At 41.8% G+C, this 23,397-nt stretch overlaps 2 protein-coding genes across 5 annotated transcripts; one reads left to right on the top strand and one right to left on the bottom strand.

Moving 5' to 3' along the window:
* Positions 1-3,066: 3,066 nt before the first annotated feature.
* LOC115108018 (pre-mRNA-splicing regulator WTAP) lies at positions 3,067-10,980 on the bottom strand. Of its 4 annotated transcripts, none has more exons than XM_029631881.2 (8): positions 10,871-10,980; positions 9,438-9,475; positions 9,283-9,338; positions 9,131-9,189; positions 8,764-8,891; positions 7,402-7,580; positions 4,574-4,728; positions 3,067-4,248 (listed from the first exon to the last, which is right to left on the bottom strand). In XM_029631881.2, exons 2-8 carry the CDS (start codon positions 9,465-9,467, stop codon positions 3,608-3,610), a joined length of 1,248 nt encoding a protein of 415 aa, XP_029487741.1. In that variant the 5' UTR covers positions 9,468-9,475; positions 10,871-10,980; the 3' UTR covers positions 3,067-3,607. The 4 variants fall into 4 exon arrangements, with proteins under 4 accessions (XP_029487741.1, XP_029487739.1, XP_029487740.1 ...); XM_029631879.2 differs by lacking the exon at positions 10,871-10,980 and adding an exon at positions 10,345-10,676; XM_029631880.2 differs by lacking the exon at positions 10,871-10,980 and adding an exon at positions 10,487-10,676.
* Positions 10,981-11,285: 305 nt separating this feature from the next.
* On the top strand, positions 11,286-23,153 carry sod2 (superoxide dismutase 2, mitochondrial). Its single transcript, XM_029631883.2, has 5 exons — positions 11,286-11,381; positions 12,147-12,349; positions 12,538-12,654; positions 13,368-13,547; positions 22,078-23,153. The coding sequence occupies exons 1-5, from the start codon at positions 11,347-11,349 to the stop codon at positions 22,221-22,223; spliced, it is 681 nt and encodes a 226-aa protein (XP_029487743.2). The 5' UTR covers positions 11,286-11,346; the 3' UTR covers positions 22,224-23,153.
* The last annotated feature ends 244 nt before the right edge of the window (positions 23,154-23,397 follow it).

Genomic DNA, 23,397 nt, shown 5'->3' with positions numbered 1-23,397 from the left:
ACACACACTCCATGACTGATGCTACTGGACTTTATATAATTGCACAATGCCTATTTCTTATTGTTCTATCGCACAATTCAACAGCATGTGTAAATATCCCACTTTAATTCATTCAAGTGCCTTCTTGTATTAAATGTTTTGCAAAAATGAATTCAGCTTTTATTTTTTAGTACCCTTTTATTCATTATTACATGTTCAGTGTCTTCGGAAAGTCTGACTTTTTCCACATTTTGTTTGGATACAGCCGTATTCTAAAATGTATTAAAACGTTTTTTCCCCCCTCATCAATCTACACACAATACCCTGTAATGATAAAGCAAAAACAGGTTTTTAGAAATGTTTGCTAACTTGAATAAAATATCAAACCGAAATATCACATTTACATAAGCATTCAGACCCTTCACTCAGTACTTTGTTGAAGCACCTTAGGCAGCGATTACAGCCTCGAGTCTTCTTGGGTATGACGCTACAAGCTTGGCACACCAGTATTTGGGGAGTTTCTCCCATTCTTCTCTGTAGATCCTCTCAAGGTCTGTCAGGTTGGCTGGGGAGTATTGCTGCATGGCTATTTTCATGTCTCTCCAGAGATGTTCAAGTCCGGACATGCAGAGACTTGTCCCGGAGCCACTCCAGTGTTGTCTTGGCTGTGTGCTTAGGGTCGTTGTCCTGTTGGAAAGTGAACCTTCACCTCAGTCTGAGGTCCTGAGCGCTCTGGAGCAGGTTTTCATCAAGGATCTCTCTGTACTTTGCTCAGTTCATCTTTGCCTCGATCCTGACTAGTCTCCCAGTATTGCAGCGGAAAAACATCCCCACAGCATGATGCTGCCACCACCATACTTCACCGTAGGGATGGTGCCATGTTTCCTCCAGGCATGACGCTTGGCATTCAGGCCAAAGAGTTCAATCTTGGTTTCACCAGAACAGAGAATCTTGTTTCTTATGGTCTGAGAGCAGTGGCGGTCAGTGCCGTTTAACGACTTAGGTGCACATTAGTAAAATAACGTCATCGTCAGCATAGCTAATAAAACTAACGCTACAATCCTGCAGTAACATTACAGTGTACAGTCAGTAAGCTGTTACACCGGGGGGCCCCGGTGGCAATAAATTAGTAAAACCAAAAGCTTACCTAGACTTGGAAGAGTTCCAGTGTTGTGTTGGAAAGTCATAGCCAGCTAGCTAACATAACACACCTCTGTTTGAGCAGGGTGTTTCAGTAGGCTAAACTAGCTAGCTGCATTTGCTAGCTAAGTGAAACTGAAAACAATGACTCTATTTCTCTCTTGCTTCTCCTTTTTTTGGAAGAAATGAATTTGTTAAACTGCTCAACTACTGTCTTTCTCTCTCTTTGAGTCAACTACTGACCACATGCTATGCACTGCAGTGCTAGCTAGCTGTAGCTTATGCTTTCAATGCTAGATACATTATCTGATACTTTGATTGAGTGGACAACATGCCAGTTCATGCTGCAAGAGCTCTGATAGGTTGGAGGACGTCCTCAGGAAGTTGTCATAATTACTGTCTAAGTCTATGGAAGGGGGTGTGAACAATGAGCCTCCTAGGTTGTGTATTGAAGTCAATGTACCCAGAAGAGGATGGAAGCTAGCTGTCCTCTGGCTACACCATAGTGCTACCCTACAGAGTGCTGTTGAGGCTACTGTAAGACCTTTGCAAAATATGTATATTTGTTCTTTGTGATATCCAATTACAGTCTTTTCCCATTGCTACAACTCCTGTACAGACTCAGGAGAGGCGAAGGTCAAGATCCTTGCGTCCTCCAAAACACAACCCTGCCAAGCCACACTGCTTCTTGACACACTGCTCGCTTAACCCGGAAGCCAGTTGCACCAATGTGTTGGAGGAAACACCATACTGGCAACCTTGTCAGTGCGCATGCGCCCAGCCCTTCACACGAGTCGCTAGCGCGTTATGGGAGTAGGACATTCCGACTGGCCAAACCCTCACAACGCTGGTCCAATTGTACAGCTGCCTGATGGGTCTCCCTGTGTCAAACTCGGGTTTGTAGTAACACCTCAAGCACTGGGATGCAGTGCCTTAGACCACTGCTCCACTCTGGTGGACCCACAAAATAGTGTTTTAATCAATTAGTTGGTGATGTGACTATATTTAGTATAGTTTTCTCTAAAAATGATCACTTTTTTAATGTTTTACCATTTTTATGAAATTCACTGAGGAGGATGGTCCTCCCCTTCCTCCTCTGAGGAGACTCCACTGTCTGAGAGTCTTTATGTGCCTTTTGGCAAACACCAAGTGGGCTGTCATGTGCCTTTTACTGAGGAGTGGCTTCCATCTGGCCACTCTAACATAAAGGCCTCATTGGTGGAGTGCTGCAGAGATGGTTGTCCTTCTGGAAGGTTCTCCCATCTCCACAGAGGAACTCTAGAACTCTGTCAGAGTTTCCATCGGGTTCTTGGTCACCTCCCTTGGTAGTCCCAAATTTATTCCATTTAAGAATGATGGAGGCCACTGTGTTATTGGGGACCTTCAATGCTGCAAAAATACACAATCCTGTCTCAGAGCTCTACGGACAATTCCTTTGACCTCATGGCTTGGTTTTTGCACTGACGTGCACTGTCAACTGTGGGACCTTATATAGACGGGGTGTGCGCTTGTCCAATCAATTGAATTTACCACAGGTGGATTCCAAACAAGTTGTAGGAACATCTCAAGAATGATCAAACGAAACAGGATGCACCTGCGCTCAACTTTGTCTCATGGCCAACGGTGTGAATATTTATGTAAATAAGGTACCAGATTTTATTTATACATTTGCAAAAATTTCAACCAACTTGTTTCCACTTTGTCATTAAGGGGTATTGTGTGGATTATTTAAATGTTTTATTTCATCCATTTTAAAATAAGGCTGTAATGTAACAAAATGTGGAGAAAGTTAACGGGTCGGAATACTTGCCGAAGGCACTATACTTAACTAATAAACCAAATTGAACTTGATAACCATCTGCTTCACTAGAATATAGGAAATATATTTCAATTTAATTCAAGAAAGGTTTTACATATGTTCAGAGGGAGAAGAAAAATCCATTTCAATACCATATTAAAAGTCTTTATTGATATTTGGTCAGTACATGAGAAGGATGGAAGTCAGAATAATGAATTCAAGGTACATCGCGTAGAAACTACACACATTGTCAAACAGAAATGTATTTGCCAAGGATTAAAAAAAATAAAAGTCAACATCTAAAAGATATCATTTAACATTGCAAAGCTACTAAAGTGAACTGTGGTTTGACTTTTATTGAGCATGACTACAACACCAGATGCTTGATCATTTGAGTTTGTCAAGAGTTCAAACAAGAACGTTAAGCAACATGTTCAAATAACCAAGAGACCAAAGAAAAAAAGATCTAGCTTGAATCATACAAAACTCAAGTCATATGCGCATACATTAATTCATTTCACGTAATGTTCCTGTTTAGCAATGCAATTATTTTCTTTAAATTGTGGAAGAGGTATCACGATAGGCAAAGGAGAGGAGAAAAAGTTCTGGACAGCAGTTCTGTTTTACCAACTATGCGTTTGTGTCTCGTATAAAAAGAAAAAGACAAATGACGTGTTATTATAAAGTACATTACAAAACTGTGCCACTGCTCGCGCTCAGGCCGTTCTGAGCCTGCCGCGACCCCGCAGTCCTGTTCCCCTTGACGACCAGGGCAGACTTGTCTTCGTGGGGGTCGGTGTTGGAGTCTGTGTCGTTCGAGTGCTGCGTCAGGGACGTTTCGCTGCCCGTCGGGGAGTCCACGCTCTCATACCCTGTGCTCAGCTGGCTCCCGAACCCCCCTGCTGCTGTACCCCCTGCACTGCCACCAGTCTGGCCCCCCGCTGCCTCCTCTGAGTGGTTGGAGAGTTTCGTCTCGCCCTCACCGGGGCTGGAGACCATGGGGGACGGGGGAAAGTCTTCCTCTGTGCTGCTGACCTCGCGGTACAGGCTGGGGGTGGTCGCCGCACCCCTCTGGGAGGACGAGCTGCCGTTGCTTGGGCCGTTGGAGACCCTTCCGCAGTCTTTCCCGGCTTGGGCGGAGGGCTGCTCGGGCTGGCTGGGGGGCTCGGCGGAGGGTGAAGTCCTGCTGGGGCCTGCCCCGGCAGAGGCAGCCTGAGCTGGGTTCTGGGAGAGCTGCTGACGGGTCTCCCTGAGCTGCTGCTGGAGGACCAGGATGGTGCTCTGCATGCCCTCTACTTCCTCATCCAGCTGGATGATGAAATCGTTCAACTCTGGGAGGGATGAAAACAGACAAAGACACAAGTCAGAATATAGGGAGATCGGACGCAGTCAGGTTCAAGAAAGAAAGACTGCCTTCATTTACCTGGGGCTAACAAATGCCTTAACAAAAGCTCCTGCACGCAGAGGAGCATATAGCTCCTCCAATGCAGAGGTTACAGACCACACTTTACTGTAGCACAGATTAATAACCTGGGGAGCTACAAAGCACACATGGGCCCTCACTGTGCTGAAAGTTAACATTTAAAGCTTACATTTTTTATGGATACTATTTGAACCCAGGTCTGAGTAGATGGAGGTGGGCTGTTGTGTTCTCACCGTCTTGGCTGCTCTTGAGCTCCTCGCTGTACTTCTTCTGCAGGGCCAGCTCTGCCTCCAACTGGGCGATACGTCCCTGGGACAGCTGCCTCCCCAGCTCCTGGTTCTCCTGGATCAGCATCCGGCACTTGGCCATTAGCTTCTTCCCCGTCTGGCTGCAAGGGAGACAGGCCTCACATCACACAATGACCCAGGGCACAGCCAAATGCCACCCTCAGGCAAGGACAGCCCAATCAGTCCAGTGACCTAACTAGGTGGTCACTATGGTGGTGTTCCAGGTTATAATTTATGCAGTCAAGCTCTGTAGATTATCAGATCACCTCACATTGCTTGAAGAGGTGTTTAACATTGCAGGTACCACATTGAGATCTTCCGATGTGCAGAACGACTGCAAAAAAATATATAAAAAAATAGGACATGGAACACCAACGTACCCACCCATCCACTAACACTATGAATCTTGCCTATCCATACAGCAAGTTTCCATTTTCCAAAGTAGTACAGTTACAGATACCGGAGACCGTTTGGACTTGGCAAAGGATACTAGCAACGATAGCATAGATGCACATTCCGATAAAACAACATTCTTATGCAGCAGCAGTACCTTTACCTTTTGAGTACCCCATGCACATTTTACTACTACAGGTGGGCGCCTACAGTCAGCAGGATGAGAACCAAGTTAAAGTACCCAATTACAGCAACCGTACATTTGGTTTCTACACACCCAAATTGTACTTTCAACAGCAAATTAGACCCAAAGAAATCCTAGTCTGTCACAACCGACCAGCTTCTAATGGTGTGAGTATTACTCAGTCAGCAACTTGGACAAGATCACCTGAGGTAATAATGCACTAACCACTGCAAAGCATCCTCTGCTGACTCTTTTAAACAAGGAAAACACATGCTTAAATTGCATTGACATTTCAGAGGAACCATGGCAGCCAGAGAAATCAACTTCAGAAGTCACCACGTCATTTAAAACCTAGGAACAACTGCATGTCGCAACAGACTATAGATACTTCCTAAAAACACAGCAGCTTGGACACTGGTTCCAGAAGCATGTGTGAAAATCATACTATTGAAAATGAACTGTGAGAGGCAACCGATGAGATTTGAGATTACATTTCGTAATACTTGACAATGCATTGTCTGAAAAGGATGTCGCATTCAGCTGTACCACTTCGAACAAGTATTTTTGACCATCAATAGAATGACAATTAGCCAGGTATTGGAAAAATAAAAACCAGACATTCTTAGGAGAAACTGGATGAGCAGCTGATAGTGGATTTGAAGTCTAAACGATTAGAAAACACACAATCGTGTTACTCTGGATGCTACCTGAAAAGGTCAAGGGCTATCAATTCTTCTTGCTTGCCATCAAACACGTAAAATGTTGCTTCTTTTAAGAAAACTACTTCCAATGGATCATACCCATCATTGTTGGGGAGTCTTGTGGTGAATACAGCATAATAGTAATTTTACGGGTTGTTCCCACCACGAGTGTTGTAACTATATTGATGGCCAGATATCCAAGGCTGTTTATTGCTCTGTTTGGAATTGAAAAACCAATCAATGAATTGCATATTGCAGATAAATTACAATTTTTCCAATTAATGATATCCGTGAAATGTCAACTGGAATTGAAACCCCCCGAACCAAAAAAAGGTTTACGGTTGCTAGGGGGGAGGTAGTGTGAGGTCAACAACATAAATACATAAAGAACAATATCATATTGGACTGAATAAATACATTCTCATGAAGTGGTAACATTACTTGTTTCACACATTTGTAATCATTATGAGAAAATATCACTCAAGCACCAACTGCAGTGTGTACATTTTACAATGATCAATTTGGAAACATCAAGCGTCAAAATAATGTAGCCTACTGAATATTCTTTTTTTTCAAGGTCACCAAATCGAACAGAGCAAATGTCTGACACACTGCAGTGCAAGAGTATTTAAGAGAATCAAAAAGAGGAAAGTAAATGAAACAGAAACATAAGAGGCAACTCACAAAATAAAACATGTAAATACACTCTACCCGTATGTGGGCCCATGCTCAAAGACACAGGCAATCAGACCCTCGCTCACGCACGCCTCAACCATAGTCAATTCTGGACTGAGGGTCTGGCTCCTCCCCCAGAGTCTTAAACATTCTACTGGCTCCTCCCTAGAAAGTCTTACAGTTTATCCTAGAACCTTTCCCACAGTATTTTCATTGTATTCTACAATCTGTCCAAGAGTCTTAGAGTCTCAGGAGCACTAGTGGGTATGGGTGTGGCGTTTTCCACTTAAATGTCTTTAGCTAGCGGGGCATTGTCTTTAAATGTTCAATTGGTTATTTAGGCTAAGAGTGCTCTCCCTGCTCCGGCAGTTTGCCCAAGACTGCCTCAATCTCCACCATAACAACCCCCCCCCCTCATTTAATAAGGCAACTGTCTGGCTTGGGCTGAGAGAGGGGCGGTGGGAGGCATATCCGTGTCGGACGTGACCACCTCTTCAGGAACAGTCCCGACTCCTTCAGGGCCCCTGGACGGTGAGGTGGGGTGAGAGAGCTGAAACACAAGTGTCACCTGACCATACTGTTTTTTTCATTCAGTTTAGATTATGTGATATGTAGCTGGGGGACAGTAAAAGAGTACACAAAACATGGATGGCAGTTTGTTTTTTGTGTATTTGGTAAAGTCTGAGTCTTGTGGTGAGTACAGCATTTCTCAGCCATCCCCCCCACCATGATTCCTGCATGCCTGCAGAGGGGGTGTGAGGAGGTCTTGACTTTTTTGTGGGGGTGGGAGGAGGAGGGGGAGTTATTTTGATTGTCTTTACCTATCTGGTGTAAATTTCCAGGCACTCAGTTCATTTTGGGCCTGCTCCAGTTTGTCTTTAGTCTGTTCCAGTTCTCCCTTCATTTTGAGGAAAAATAAGTTGATGGCCGGGTCTACCATTGATGAGCGCAGTTGGGCGGCACTGGGTTGCTGGACTTGCTTGAGGTACTGGATCTGGGTCTGCAGGTTGAAAGAGATAAGTGTCAATAAAGGCACAAGCACAAACTCAATTTAGAAAATCCCTCCTTAAGCTTCTGAAAGTTAAAAATACATTGACTTAATTTACACAAGAGGCAATGGATGTGGCTAATAATTGAGCTATAAAAGCACAGTCCCTATTACTGTAGCTGAACAAAGTCATGCTTACACGCTATTTATTCAACTTTGTAAATCATTATTGAAAATAGGTTGCTTTCAAAAGACACCTTCCTGTTAAACTACAGGGTGAAAGACAGCTTTGGGATGATTAGCCTAAGTGTGGGACTGGACTCATCTTGTACACTATAACTCTGCGTAACATTTTATGCACCAAACTGGCCAAGTCAGTTTGATTGAACTCAGTTGCCCGACAGAAGGAATGGCATTTTCTGTTGAGTGAGCCGCTATGCAGTCATTCAGAGAGTGAGAGGTCTGACAAGCAAGACTTCAGGAGCCTTAGTGATAGGGGGGGGGGGGGAATCGATACAGTTACATATTAGGGATATCATTTAAAAAAAACATTATTTTACGATATATTGTATCATTTTGACAATATCGTAATATTATTTTGCGCACCTTGGCTGTAAACGGACCTAAAAGTAGTTACTTCAAAGCTTGTTCTCCCATCATCTTTTTAAATAGGAGTCAATATGTTTTCAGCAATTATTTCCATGACTGATCAAAACTAGTTTAAGACTCTTGTCCCTCTGCAGCAGACATATGGTAAGCAATATGTTTCGAACATCGAATCGCAATAAAAAAAATAATAGAATCGCAATACAAATTGTATCCGCACCCAAGTATCGCAATAATATTGTATTGTGAGGTCCCTGGCAATTCCCAGCCCTAGTGGCCAGTGTTTTATGTTAATGTAAACGCTAGTGTTATTTTGTTTCCATCAGGAGTATGACACTAAAGACTTGGGGCGAGCAGGGAGGAGTAAACTATTGACAAACGATTGATAAGGTGGAAACTCTGCTATACTGCACCCCCGATTCCCAGCACAGCTTGGGAATAGGACTTAGACTAAGGTCAATACCTACACTTATATCCAAAAGGTTGAGGTCTACTGCGTGACAAACATTTTGTTACTAAAATAGGCCTACATATCCCCTAGTCCCCTCATTTAGAAAAACAGCAGGAAGTATTGCAGTGGGATACTTACTGTACACTCTTGCATTTCCTGCTCCTTGGTTGCGAGCCGCATGACTAGGATGTTCTCCCTGCGTGACGCCTCCTGCTGCTGCTGCTTCAGCTTCTCCTCAGACTCCTTCAGCCCAGTCACATCGTTCGCTGAGACAGTGAGTGGAGAGAAACAACGCACAGTTAACCTGTGTCAACTGAAAAGGAGCCATCAACACCTAAACAAAAACAAACTTAAAAAAGGTGTTAAGTGTGGGTATGTGTTCTTCTAAAATGCAAAACTGATACCCAAGGCCTACCACTAAAAACATAAGAGCTGACACTCTTATTGCATTGAATGATGACTTGGTAAAATGTTGGAGTAGGCCTACATTGTTTGGGGCACTTACAATTCAGATCAGCATATTTTGCCTCCAGGATCTGGACGTAGGCTTCATGTTGGTTCCACCTAAAGAACCAATAGTGAACACACTTGTTATCACATCCAAACAGAAACAATCATCCCACCCTCCCCCATCTAACAATAGTGTTATCTATTTACCTCACACACAGTTCCTCTCTGGTCAGGGTCTTCATGTCAGATTCACTGAGGCGAACCTGAATGAAGATGGGAAAGAGCCAGCAAGTTATTGGCTTTAGCTGCATATAACTTGTCAATACTGGAATCTTGGTTAACATATAGAGGCACCCTCTCACCTTCTTTGGAAGAGGTTCCTCATTTGTCATTCTGAGTTCTGAAAGGGAAGTAAAAGTACCAATTAATTGAGTTGAAGTTTCAAGAGCAAGCCATTCAAAAATGATACATGAGCTGCTACAGCAGATCAAGCAAATATTATGGAAGTTACTTTTCGTAACAAGCTATGGGCATTAAGGTATAAAATAATGGGTTAGAGACCATTTTCGCTAACCATGATATTAAGCTAGTTATTCTAAACTACTGCGAAAAAGTCAAGTCCGGTCTGTGCTGTATAAAAAGTGGCATGTTTATAGGTTCTCTCTAAAAGGATTATGCTAGCTAGCGAAATTGCTATTGTTACCATAATAAACCAACTATCTGCAGTTGATAGTAAGCTTGAAGTATTCAAATATTTGAATGTGCGTGTGTCAGTCTCATCCATTCTCTTTGTTTGCTTTAGTTCTAACGTTAGCTAGCTAGTCCTCATGCATCTCCCACGTTAACAGTGCAAATCCACAACACGTAACATTAGCTAGTTTGCTACTGTTCTAGCTTAACTGGCTAACGTTACGTTTAGACACCTAACGTTAGCTAGTTAAAACCGGACTTCTATTACAACTCTGATTCTTTGTTATAATCGATAAACGTGATAGCAATTCCATTCATATGTGTTTGTTTTATATTAAAACATTTATTAGCAGGATAATACGCAATGGCCAGCCAACTGTTACATTAGCTAACGTTCGCATGTCTCGACAAGAAAACAAAATAACTAACACCTCACATTTGGCCCACGTCAGACTTATGAGCTACCTTGGAATTCAGTCTAACGATGTTACCTACTTTTAAGGATGATCTCAAGTAAATGTATAAAATGTGCATCGCCTTAAACTGTTTAACCAAAAATGTTCAGCTAACGTTAGCTACCTGTCGGTTATCGTGTTCTGCTTCTTGTTGTCACAAAATGGCGGAGAAAGCAGAGACGCCAGACTCTCCCCCTGCAAAATTAGCGTTCCTCTTCCTTTCGCGGACTCGTGTTCGCAAAACCCTGCCGCAAATGAACACTTACCGGACCCGTTTCCTTCAATATTCGAAACCAGTATGTGTTGACCGCCTTAGCACTAATATGCAACGTTACAATCCGATTTAAATTGGTTTCTAACTTAATTATTGTTATTCGAATTCGCCACGGTAGGGATTCGGTGTCGCCGCCATCATCCGAGAGACGATGGCAACCACAGCAGCGCATCAAAGCTCTCTAGTTGCTACAGTGCTGAAGGGGCGGGCTGAGTTATCATGATGCTATCAGACATGTTAGGCTAGCTAACTTTGTCACTACAGAATAACATCAATTTCAATTACTATCCATCCAAACCATTTACTTTTGAATTTGCCAGATAAATAGTTTTTCAACATCTTCAAAAAATGCTATAAAAAAAAAAATGGGACTCACAACATGCATTGCTGTAGGTTCCTGTCATTAGTTGGCTAGCTGGAAAGTTAATATGTTGAAGTGTTTTAATGTAACATTCAACAATATTGTTTTAAAATGTAAACCAGTCATTAATACAAGAGTTCACCTGTCAAGTTTTGCTAAACGTGAGAAATGCAGCTTGGGTAAAAAAAAAAAGTCAAGGCCATCCGGAAGCAAAAATGGGATGGGTGGAACTATGATATGGAATGGCGTTCTAACGCTCGAAATGTTTTTATTCTGCACAATGTAGCTAATCACTTTTGCACTAAACGTTATCGTAAGTATACAGTACAAATAATGTTTGATTGTATACGGTTTTCTAGTAAAATGTGTGTGTATAAATAAATACGTATCCGATGCCACCCCCACGTACTGATATGGTATCTTCTAACAGTGATGTTGAATTTCAAGGGCAGTTCTACTTCTATTCTGAACGGTGAACGGTGTGAAGAAACATGAGCATGTTAAGCAGAGTGGGTCAAGTCCGCAGGTAAAACTACAAAATGCAATGAAGTTATCCATTCGGTAACAAGCCATGATTTATACACGATGAAGGGCGATAACAGACGAACGTTGCTATTGTTAAGTTGTTTGTTTTACGTGATGATTGTTAGTTATAGCTGTTTAGCTAGTAGTCACCTTTTAATAGTTACTAGTAGCTAGCTAGTGAGGTAACGTTAGCTACTCCCATATAACGATAAGCATTACCCAGCGTGTTACTGGCAATTCAGAAATGACTGACAGTAATCTCTTCGTTTATCAAACCGTTTCAACAAGTTGGTAAGCAGAAATGGTCTTATGTGTATGTGGTCGGCCAACAAGTATGCGAAAAAGTTGTCAATATTAGCTATATACCCCGGCATTATTTTGACACTTGTGTTTATTGCCTTGTTTGTAATAGACAGCATCATGAGTCAGGCCTTGCCCCCTTGACTTGACAACTCAACACCTTGCTCAGGCCGCAACAGGCAACTTCATTATATACTATAGCTAATGTTCTTTTTTTATCTCATCTGCCAGGACTTGAGCAAGTTGCTATCTATTCTCAACACAAGTAGTTTGTTAATCTTAGACAAATGTAATCTAACCTCTTCCCAGGCTGTCGGCTGGGGCCACGAGCTGCTTCTAAATGGAAGCTGGCTTGCAGCAACCATTACTGGTTGAGATGAAAACAGTTTTACTGCTTATGCTTGATTACATTTCCCACGGATGGGAATGACATGACATTGACATCTCTATTTCCTGGTGGTTTTAGGTGTGCTGCCACCGTGACCCCAGTCCTGGGCACGGTGGCAGCCAGATGGAAGCACTCGCTCCCTGACCTGACCTACGACTATGGAGCCCTGGAGCCCCACATCAACGCAGAGATCATGCAGCTCCACCACAGCAAGCACCACGCCACCTATGTTAACAACCTCAACGTCACAGAGGAGAAGTACCAGGAGGCACTGGCCAAAGGTGAGAGGAAAGCCTGCTGCTTAAGACATTAGTGATTTAGAAAGTGGTGATATTAGGGATTTTGTAGTTCCTGGATGAGGTTCCTTTTTGAACATTTAATTGAGCCATAAATGTATACCTGTCCTGTATTTACACTTATAGTGTGTAGCCAATCCGTTACCTGCATGTGTACATGTGATGTATTTCAGGTGATGTGACAGCACAGGTTTCTCTCCAGCCTGCTCTGAGGTTTAATGGAGGAGGCCACATCAACCACACCATCTTCTGGACAAACCTCTCTCCAAATGGCGGTGGAGAACCACAGGGTGAGTAGCCTCGGAACATCAGGCTTCTCTCACGATGTTCAAAGCCTGGGGTAGTTTTTGGTAGGAAGAATTTAAATAGGGGTGGAGTCTAGATGGAAACTAGTGACTCGTTGCCACAAACCAATCCACTATTTTGTGTGGGTGGAGCTCCGAACAGAGGTGGTATTTAAGATTTTTTTTCTGACTTGCATCAAGCTAGCTAGCATAAGATCCCCAAAATAATGCAGCATAGGCTACAAAAAAAAATCTGACCCGGTAAGAAAAGAGACTTGGACAAAACAAATAGGACATGCCTCTTCTGAGGGGAAACGTCAGATGTATGCAGAGCCAATCAAATCTAAGTGTTAACAGCCACTGTGCCCATTAAAACGTAACATCCAATACTCAAGTTCTCCAGACTTCCAGATTTAGAAGGCCTCTCAAGACTACATGTTGAGCAGCACTATTGGGAGTTTGAAGCAGAAGTTTGAGAAACTTCTTTCCCCTAATCTTTTACTTGAACTATTCTTCACAAGTTGTTGTATATTATAATTTTCAACTATCACGGTTTATACAATTTGTGGGAAAGTAGCAACAATGGCCGATATGTTCCACTTGCATTTTCAATTTAGACTCTTTCCTGAATTTGCTAAATTGTTGTTATGGGAAACCCATTGGAAACTTGTATGTAATTCATCAGTCTGATCATTCTTTGTTTGTCCATCCTGTCACAGGTGAGCTGGCAGCGGCCATCAACCGTGACTTTGGCTCCTTCCAGGCATTGAAGGACAAGATGTCTGCCGCCACTGTGGCGGTCCAGGGCTCAGGCTGGGGATGGCTGGGCTTTGACAAGGAGAGCGGGAAGCTCCGTATCACAGCCTGCCCTAATCAAGACCCACTGCAGGGAACCACAGGTCAGTGGCTATTGGCCAGGTCCCAGTATTGTTATATGTTATTGTTCATGTCTGTCTGGGGCTCAAACAAGGGTATAGTGCCAGTGAATGACATACAGTAGTGATGCACCTATTACATTTTTGGCGGATACCGATATCCAATATTTTCCCTGCCAAAAAACCTGATACCGATATTTAACATTTTTTGCCTCCTTTTAAGCATTCTAGTATAGTTAACACACACATGGACGCAGCGGTCTAAGGCACTGCATCTCATTGCAAGAGGTGTCACTACAGTCCCTGGTTCGAATCCAGGCTGTAGCACATCTGGCCCTGATTGGGAGTCCCTATTGGCCCAGCGTTGTTCGGGCCGACATTGTAAATAAGAATTTGTTCTTAACAGACGTGGCTAGTTAAATAAAGGTCACACGCACCACACTGACCAAAAAGTTATTTTGCAGGCATTTACATATGTTCCCATTACCAGTAAAACATAATCAAAACCTATTTCTTTCACTTACTTGCTGTGCTGTTTTGTTCAGTCATTCCATTCTCAACCAGGATTTCTATGGAACGCCGTTTGGGTCTTTGCGTGTCAAAAAAGATACATGTAAAATAACACTTTGTCGTGTCAAATAACACTATTTGACCAATCAAGACCTGAATATGACTGCACGTCACAATTTAACGTGTTCATACATTTGTTACGTAGTTATTACACTATCACTCGTATTTCATATGTCACATCGATACGTGTGCTATGATGCTGGTAAAGTTGTCTCGCGCATTCAAAACAGATTTTTGAATGCCAAAACTAAAAATATGTTAAGCATATGCGTTCATTTGTTAGATTGCAATTAATTTCCTAACTAGACTGATGTTATTGTGGAACAGATGGTCATAAAGATAGCTAGCTCATGGATGCAAACAATGTTCTTCCCCAAAAACAACAATCTAGGGGTCATCTAAATAACCCTATTTATAAAAGTTCTTATTTGATTAATGCTGGTCGGACCCATCTATGTGAAGCTAGCCACAATAAGAATTAGCCACAATAGTGGACTTTGTGGTAAGCTTTTAAAATAAAAGTATGGCATAATTCTACTATTTGTATTAATTTGCATCACTGTCAATGACATTTATTTTAAAGGCAAACTGCAAATTCCACTTATTCCTAATCCTTATTGTGGCTAGCTTCACAACACATAACCCGGTCCGGTCGAGCCTCATTAGCCAGATGAAGCAAGCTGGCTGCTAATAACATTATCTTTGGGCAACAGGGTTAAGGGGCTGGCTCACTATTTATTTTCATGAAATGATGCTTTCTTACCAACGCGGTATTGTAAACACATCGTTCGTGGCCGGTGTTTGCTTGTTTGCAGACTTTTTGTACAGCTTTGACAGTGCTAATGTGTCTTTTTTGACACGCAAAGAACCAAATGGTGTTCCATAGTATGTATGTTGTGAAGCTAATAGTTACTGTATACCTCGGGTTGGGCAACATCTGAAAAATAGCGTACTTGGTAGTGTGTACCGGTGCCTGACCAGTCGGCGAAAGCCAACAGCGCCCACGACAGAGTGTTTGATTGTCAAGGGCAATGAATTCTATTGTCTTGGCTTTAATGCTTTTCACCTTTTGAGTTGTCTCGCTGAAATGTTCTTACACTTTGAAATGACTGCTCGACTTGTTGACTGCTCGATCCACACAGCAGACATTGTGGGCTAGGTTAGGAATGCTGTGTTGCAGGTGTACCGCAAAATGTTACGTGGCGTCATTACGCCATGTACCTACGTTATATACGTATGCACGGTAGCTCTGACATCGGTTGTTAACATTGGTGTTAAACTAGACATCGGGCCGATACCGATGTTGACATTTTTAGCTAATATCGTCCGACTCTATGTTCACCGATATCGTGCATCCCTAACATACAGTGCCTTCAGAAAGTATTAACACCCCTTGACTTTTTCTACATTTTTTTTTCTACATATAAATTCAGACCTTAAATTGAGATGTTTTTGACACTGGTCTACACACAATGCTCCATACTGTCAAAGTGGCATTATGTTTTGAGAAATGTTGACAAATTAAATAAACATTAAAAGCTGAAATGTCATGAAGTTCAGGACTAAAAATGTACTTAACAAGTCACATAAGTAGCTTGGACTCACTGTGTGCAGTAATAGTGTTTAACATGATTTTGGAATGACTACCTTCTCTGTGCCTCACACATACAGTTGAAGTCGGAGGTTTGCATACACCTTAGCCAAATACATTTAAATTGTTTAACTTGGGTCAAACTTCCACAAGCTTCCCACAATAAGTTGGGTGAATTTTGGCCCATTCCTCCTGGCGGAGCTGGTGTAAATGAGTCAGGTTTGTAGGCTTCCGTGCTCGCACATGCTTTTTCAGTTCTTCCTACACATTTTCTATAGGATTGAGGTCAGGGCATTGTGATGGCCACTCCAATACCTTGACTTTGTTGTCCTTAAGCGATTTTGCCACAACTTTGGAAGTATGCTTGGGGTCATTGTCCATTTGGAAGACCCATTTGCGACCAAGCTTTAACTTCAAGACTGATGTCTTGAAATGTTGCTTCAATATGTCCACATAATATTTCTCCTTATGATGCCATCTATTTTGAAGTGCACCAGTCCCTCCTGCAGCAAAGCATCCCCACAACATGATGCTGCCACCCCCGTGCTTCACGGACAGGATGGTGTTCTTCAGCTTGCAAGCGTCCCCCTTTTTCTTCCAAACATAACAATGATCATTATGGCCAAACAGTTCTATTTTTGTTTCATCAGACCAGAGGACATTTCTCCAAGTACAATCTTCGTCCCCATGTGCAGTTGCAAACCGTAGTCTGGCTTTTTTATGGTGGTTTTGGAGCAGTGGCTTCTTCCTTGCTGAGTGGCCTTTCAGGTTATGTCGATATAGGACTCGTTTTACTGTGGGTATAGATACTTTTGTACCTGTTTCCTCCAGCATCTTCAAGGTCCTAGTACGTTCATCTCTAGGAGACAGAACATGTCTCCTTCCTGAGCGGCATGATGGCTGCGTGGTCCCATGGTGTTTATACTTGCGTACTATTGTTTGTACAGATGAGCGTGGTACTTTTAGGCATTTGGAAATTGCTCCCAAGGATGAACCAGACTTGTGGAGGTCTGCATTTTTTTTTCTGAGGTCTGAATTTGAAGGTAGGCCTTAATGCATCCACAGGTACACCTCCAATTGACTCAATGATGTCAATTAGCCTATCAGAAGCTTCTAAAGCCATGAGATCATTTTCTGGAATTTTCCAATCTTTTTAAAGGCACAGTCAACTTAGAGTATGTAAACGTCTGACCCACTGGAATTGTGATACAATGGAATAATCTGTCTGTAAACAATTGTTGGAAAAATGACTTGTCATGCACAAACTAATGTCCTAACTGATTTGCCAAAACTATAGCTTGTTAACAAGAAATGTGCGGAGTGGTTGAAAAACGAGTTTTAATGACTCCAACCTAAGTGTATGTGAACTTCCGTATTCAATTGTGTGTGTGTATGTCTCTCTCTCTCTCTTATGTCTGTGTGTATGTCTCTGTCTGTAAGGTCCCCTCAGTTGAGCAGTGAATTTTAAACACATTCAACCACAAAGACCAGGGAGGTTTTCCAATGCCTGGCAAAGAAGGGTACCTATTGGTAGATGGTAGAGGTCGACCGATTAACCGGAATGGCAGATTAATTAGGGCCGATTTCAAGTTTTCATAACAATCGGAAATATGTATTTTTGGACACCGATTTGGCCTATTTGTATTTATTTATTTTTACACCTTTTTATTTAATCTTTATTTAACTAGGCAAGTCAGTTAACACATTCTTTTTTTCAATGACTCCCTAGGAACGGTGGGTTAACTGCCTCGTTCAGGGGCAGAACAACAGATTTGCACCTTGTCAGCTCGGGCGATTCAATCTTGCAACCTTGGTTAACTAGTCCAGCGCTCTAACCACCTGCCTCTCATTGCACTCCACGAGGAGCCTGCCTGTTACGCGAATGCAGTAAGCCAATGTAAGTTGCTAGCTAGCATTAAACTTATCTTCTAAAAATCAATCCATCATAATCACTAGTTAACTACACATGGTTGATGATATTACTAGTTTATCTAGCATTTCCTGCGTTGCATATAATCGATATGGTGCGTATCGTTGCGCCAATGTGTACCTAACCATGAACATCAATGCCGTTCTTAAAATCAATACACAGAAGTATATATTTTTAAGCCTGGATATTTAGCTAAAATAAATCCAGGTTAGCAGGCAATATTAACCAGGTGAACTTGTCACTTCTCTTGCGTTCATTGCACGCAGAGTCAGTATATATGCAACAGTTTGGGCCGCCTAATTTGCCAGAATTTTACGTAATTGTGACATAACATTGAATGTTGTGCAATGTAACAGCAATATTTAGACTAATGGATGCCACCCTTTAGATAAAATACGGAACGGTTCCGTATTTCACTGAAAGAATAAACGTCTTGTTTTCGAGATGATCGTTTCCGGATTCGACCATATTAATGACCTAAGGCTCGTATTTCTGTGTATAATTATGTTATAATTAAGTCTATGATTCGATAGACCAGTCTGACTGAACGGTGGTAGGCAGCTGCAGGCTCGTAAGCATTCTTTCAAATAGCACTTTGTGCGTTTTGCCAGCAGCTCTTTGTTGTCCGTCAAGCATTGCGCTGTTTATGACTTCAAGCCTATCAACTCCCGAGATTAGGCTTGTGTAACCGATGTGAAATGGCTTGCTAGTTAGCGGGGTGTGCGCTAATTAGCGTTTCAAATGTCACTCGCTCGGAGACTTTATTATTATTTTAATTTTTTAATTTTTTTTACCCCTTCTCCCCAATTTCGTGGTATCCAATTGTTGTAGTAGCTACTATCTTGTCTCATCACTACAACTCCCGTACGGGCTCGGGAGAGACGAAGGTTGAAAGTCATGCGTCCTCTGATACACAACCCAACCAGCCGCACTGCTTCTTAACACAGCGCACATCCAACCCGGAAGCCAGCCGCACCAATGTTAGCGCGCACTGCGCCTGTCCCGCCACAGGAGTCGCTGGTGCGAGATGAGACAAGGACATCCCTACCGACCAAGCCCTCCCTAACCCGGACGACGCTAGGCCAATTGTGCGTCTGGCCGGTTACGACAGAGCCTGGGCGCGAACCCAGAGTCTCTGATGGCACAGCTGGCGCTGCAGTACAGCGCCCTTAACCACTGCGCCACCCGGGAGGCCCTCGCTCTGATACTTGGAGTGGTTGTTCCCTTGCTCTGCATGGGTAACGCTGCTTCGAGGGTGGCTGTTGTCATTGTGTTCCTGGTTCGAGCCCAGGGGCTCAGGAGCGAGGAGAGGGGCGAGAAGCTATACTGTTACACTGGCAATACTAAAGTGCCTATAAGAACATCAAATAGTCAAAGGTTAATGAAATACAAATGGTATAGAGAGAAATAGTCCTATAATACCTACAACCTAAAACTTCTTACCTGGGAATATTGAAGACTCATCTTAAAAGGAACCACCAGCTTTCATATGTTCTCATGTTCTGAGCAAGGAACTTAAACGTTAGCTTTCTTACATGGCACATATTGCACTTTTACTTTCTTCTCCAACACTTTGTTTTTGCATTATTTAAACCAAATTGAACATTTCATTATTTATTTGAGGCTAAATTGATTTATTATATTAAGTTAAAATAAGTGATCATTCAGTATTGTTGTAATTGTCATGATTACAAATTTTTAAATTTAAAAAATAGTCAGATTTAATCGGTATCGGCTTTTTTTGGTCCTCCAATAATCGGTATCAGCGTTGAAAAATCATAATCGCTAGACCTCTAGTAGATGGGTAAAAAGAAAAGCTGACATTTTAATATCCCTTTGAGCATATTAATTACACTTTGGATGGTGTATCAATACACCCAGCCACGACAAAGATATAGGCATCCTAACTAGCTCAGAAGCCGGAGAGGAAGGAAACCGCTCAGGGATTTCACCATGAGGCCAATAGTGACTTTAAAACAGTTACAGGGTTTAATGGCTGTGATTGGAGAACTGAAGATGGATCAACAACATTCTAGTTACTTCACAAAACTAACCTAATTGACAGAGTGAAAAGGAAGCCTTTACAAAATAAAAATATTCCAAAACCTGCATCCTGTTTGCAACAAGGCACACCTGTTAATGGAAATGCATTCCATGTGACTACCTCATGAAGTTCGTTGAGAAAATGCTAAGAGTGTGCAAAGCTGTCAATGCAAAGGGTGGCTACTTTGAAGAAACTCAAATATAAAATATATTTTGATTTGTTTAACACTGTTTTTAGTTAACACATATGGAATCATGTAGTATTTCATAGTTTGATGTCTTCACTATTTTTCTACAATGTAGAAAATATAAAAAATACAGAAACTCACCTACTCATTCAGGAGTTAACTTTTGACTGGTACTTTAAGTATTCACAACCAAGTCAATACTTTGTAGAAGAGATTACAGCTGTGAGTCTTTCTGGGTAAGTTTCTAAGAGCTTTCCACACCTGGATTGTGCAACATTTGCCCATTTATTATTTTCAAAGTTCTTCAAGCTCTGTAAAATTGGTTGTTGATCATTGCTAGACAACGATTTTCAGGTCATGCCATAGATTTAAATACGAGTAAAAACTCAGCCACTCAGGAACATTCAATGTCTTTTTGGTAAGCAACTCCAGTGTAGATTTGGCCTTGTGTTTTAGGTTATATTCCTGCTGAAAGGTGAATTAATTTCCCAGTGTCTAGTGGGAAGCAGACAACCAGGTTTTCCTCTAGAATATTTACTGTGCTCTGTACAGTTGAAAAACAAATGATAGTGGGACTAAGCGCAAACCATCAAACCTCCTCTGTGCTTCACGGTGGGAACCGCACATGCATTCACCTACTCAGCGTCTCACAAAGACATGGCAGTTGGAACCAAAAATCTGAAATTTGGAAATCTGTCCTTTTGGTCTCTCCAACAGTAATGTCCATTGCTCGTGTTTCTTGACCCAAGCCATATTTCATATTTTTTTTCTTTATATCCTGAAAAAGTCCCCAGTCCTTAACAATTACAAGCATACCCGTAACATTATGCAGCCGCCACTATGCTTAAAAATATGGAGAGTGGTACTCAGTAATGCGTTGGATTTGCCCAAAACATAACACTTTGTATTCAGGACAACAACAAAAAAACTTTAGTGCATTGTTAATTTGTGGAATTTCTTTCCTTAATTCTTTTATGCCAATCAGTTGTTGTGACAAGGTAGGGGTGGTGTACAGAAGATAGCCCTATTTGTTAAAATACCAAGTCCATATTATGGCAAGAACAGCTCAAATAAGCAAAGAGAAACGACAGTCCATTACTTTAAGACATGAATGTCAGTCAATCCGGAAAATGTTAAGAACTTTGAAAGTTTCATGAAGTGCAGTCGCAAAAACCATCAAGCACTATAATACTGTCTCTCATGAGGACCGTCCCAGACAAGGACGACGCAGTTACCTCTGCGGTGGAGGATACGTTCATTAGAGTTATCAGCCTCAGAAATTGCAGTCCAAAGAAATGCTTCAGAGTTCAAGTAACAGACACATCTCAACATCAACTGTTCAGAGACTGCGTGAATCAGATCTTCATGGTTGAATTGCTGCAAAGAAACCACTACTTAAGGACACCAATAAGAAGAGACTTGCTTGGGCCAAGAAACACGAGCAATGGACATTACTGTTGGAGTGACCAAAAGGACAGATTTTCAGATTTTTGGTTCCAACTGCCATGTGAGACGCTGAATAGGTGAATGGATGATCTCCGCATGTGCGGTTCACACCGTGAAGCACAGAGATGGTTTGCGCTTAGTCCCACTATCATTTGTTTTTCAGCTGGACAATGACCCAACACACCTCCAAGCTGTGTAAGGGCTATTTCACCAAGACGAGTGATGGAGTGCTACATCAGAAGGTCTGGCCTCCACAATCACACGATCTCAACCCAATTGAGATGGTTTGGGATGAGTTGGACTGCAGAGCGAAGAAAAGGCAGCCAACAAGTGCTCAGCATATGTAGGAACTCCTTCATGACTGTTGGAAAAACCTTCCAGGTGAAGCTGGTTGAGAGAATGCCAAGAGAGTGCAAGGGTGGCTACTTTGAAGAATCTAAAATGTATTTTGATTGAACACTTTTTGGGGTTTCATAATGTTATGTCTTCACTATTCTACAGTGTAGAAAAAGTAAAAATAATTAACCCTTGAATGAGTAGGTGTGTCAACTTTTGATTGGTACTCTATGTAAATTATGTTTTTAATTTTCAATACATTTGCATGATTTTACTGTGTGTGTGTGTAGATGGGTGATAATACAAAGCAGTTTAATCCATTTTGAATTCAGTCTGTAACACTACAAAATGTGGAATAAGTCAAAGGGTATGAACACTTTCTGAAGGCACTGTATGCCTAGTTAAGTTACTGTTGAATGATTTTACTTAATCTTATTTTTTTCTCCCCAGGTCTGGTCCCCCTGCTGGGTATTGATGTGTGGGAGCATGCCTACTATTTACAGTACAAGAATGTCCGACCCGACTATGTCAAAGCCATCTGGAATGTCATCAACTGGGAGAACGTGAGCGAGCGCCTCCAGGCCGCCAAAAAGTAGACCTTTTCCCCCTCAGAACACACACTGGCTCTTCCTTCCTGCCCCAAACCTTACCCCCGCAGACCTTACTACCTTAAGAGAGCACAAAATACCCTCTTAACCCAAATGAAGATAGCTGCTGTATACTGTACCAGAGAGAATATTCAGTCTGTAAAGCTGTTTGTTTGTCCGACTATAGCTAGGTTTCCATCCAATTGGCGACAGATTTTCATGCGAGTATTATAAAATCGGCATTAGAACAATGTGCATTTTCCCACGAGATGTTTCCATCAGAATGACTTGTTGCAAATGCTGTGCGTGATGACAGTGCACATGAAAATACCTTGTGGTTAAATTCCCAAGTACCAAATAAAAAAGCAAGTTAAATGTGTTTCTATCGCATTTAAATCTGATGGTTCTAAAAATAAAAAATTAATTGAGTTATATACAGAGTGTGTCCAGTCTTGTATTGTCACGTGTCCTCTAGTGCACGTATAGCTTACATGATAAGAATATTATAAACAAAAGAGCGAGAATTTTTATTTGTCAAACGGCAGACAAGCGTCAAGCTCATCACGATGCACTTTCACCTCCCTGTGAAGTCTTAACTTACTTAATCTGTAGACTAATAAACTGCATGCTTTCCCGATGAGTTGCAGTGGGATAACCGCACATATCATTGTGTCATTCAGTTGACTTCAATATGATTGTTGTTTTATCAATATTTGCTCATAAAAGCATTTCCACTGATATTTCTCGCTTAAGTCATTTTAATTACGATTTTCTGTTTCTATCAGGCCTGTCATTACTTATTTTTTATTATCAGACCTGTACTTAACTCACATAAAAAGGTTGGATGGAAACCTGGTCAGTGTTGCACAGATATCAGGTAAATGTGATTGAGGCAAATGTTTTTGATGTGATATAATAAAATATTTAGTTTGAATTGTATCTGCTTTGTGGTTTTAATTAGCATAATACAAAAATCTCCATTAAAAAAAATCAGCCACATCTGCGGTGCTAGAGCTGCGTTTGTCAGATCATGAGACATCCCGAAAAATCAGTCTTCTCACAAAATCATCTGTAGCGTCAGAACGGTTTGCCATACAAACTCGTCTGAAGGTCCCTCGGTACCAGTTGAAAAAATGAATCGAAGTTTATATGGAGACTGTTTAAAAAATATATGGTGTTTTTA

This window comes from Oncorhynchus nerka, linkage group LG24 (genome assembly GCF_034236695.1).
Source record: "Oncorhynchus nerka isolate Pitt River linkage group LG24, Oner_Uvic_2.0, whole genome shotgun sequence".
Lineage (NCBI taxonomy): Eukaryota > Metazoa > Chordata > Actinopteri > Salmoniformes > Salmonidae > Oncorhynchus > Oncorhynchus nerka.
The sequence above is the reverse complement of the archived record's forward strand: the minus strand, read 5'-3'. Positions and strand labels throughout refer to the sequence as shown.

What these genes read in the sequence shown, in the direction of transcription:
- LOC115108018 (XM_029631881.2), bottom strand. Translation starts at nt 9,467, where the DNA reads ATGACAAATGAGGAACCTCTTCCAAAGAAG. An exon ending in AGAGAGGAACTGTGTGTGAG is followed by an intron (nt 9,190 to 9,282) that starts GTAAATAGATAA and finishes TTGGTTCTTTAG; the next exon opens with GTGGAACCAACATGAAGCCT. An exon ending in GCTCAAGAGCAGCCAAGACG is followed by an intron (nt 4,249 to 4,573) that starts GTGAGAACACAA and finishes CATCCCTCCCAG; the next exon opens with AGTTGAACGATTTCATCATC.
- sod2 (XM_029631883.2), top strand. Translation starts at nt 11,347, where the DNA reads ATGAGCATGTTAAGCAGAGTGGGTCAAGTCCGCAG. An exon ending in AGAGTGGGTCAAGTCCGCAG is followed by an intron (nt 11,382 to 12,146) that starts GTAAAACTACAA and finishes TGGTGGTTTTAG; the next exon opens with GTGTGCTGCCACCGTGACCC. An exon ending in TGGCGGTGGAGAACCACAGG is followed by an intron (nt 12,655 to 13,367) that starts GTGAGTAGCCTC and finishes ATCCTGTCACAG; the next exon opens with GTGAGCTGGCAGCGGCCATC.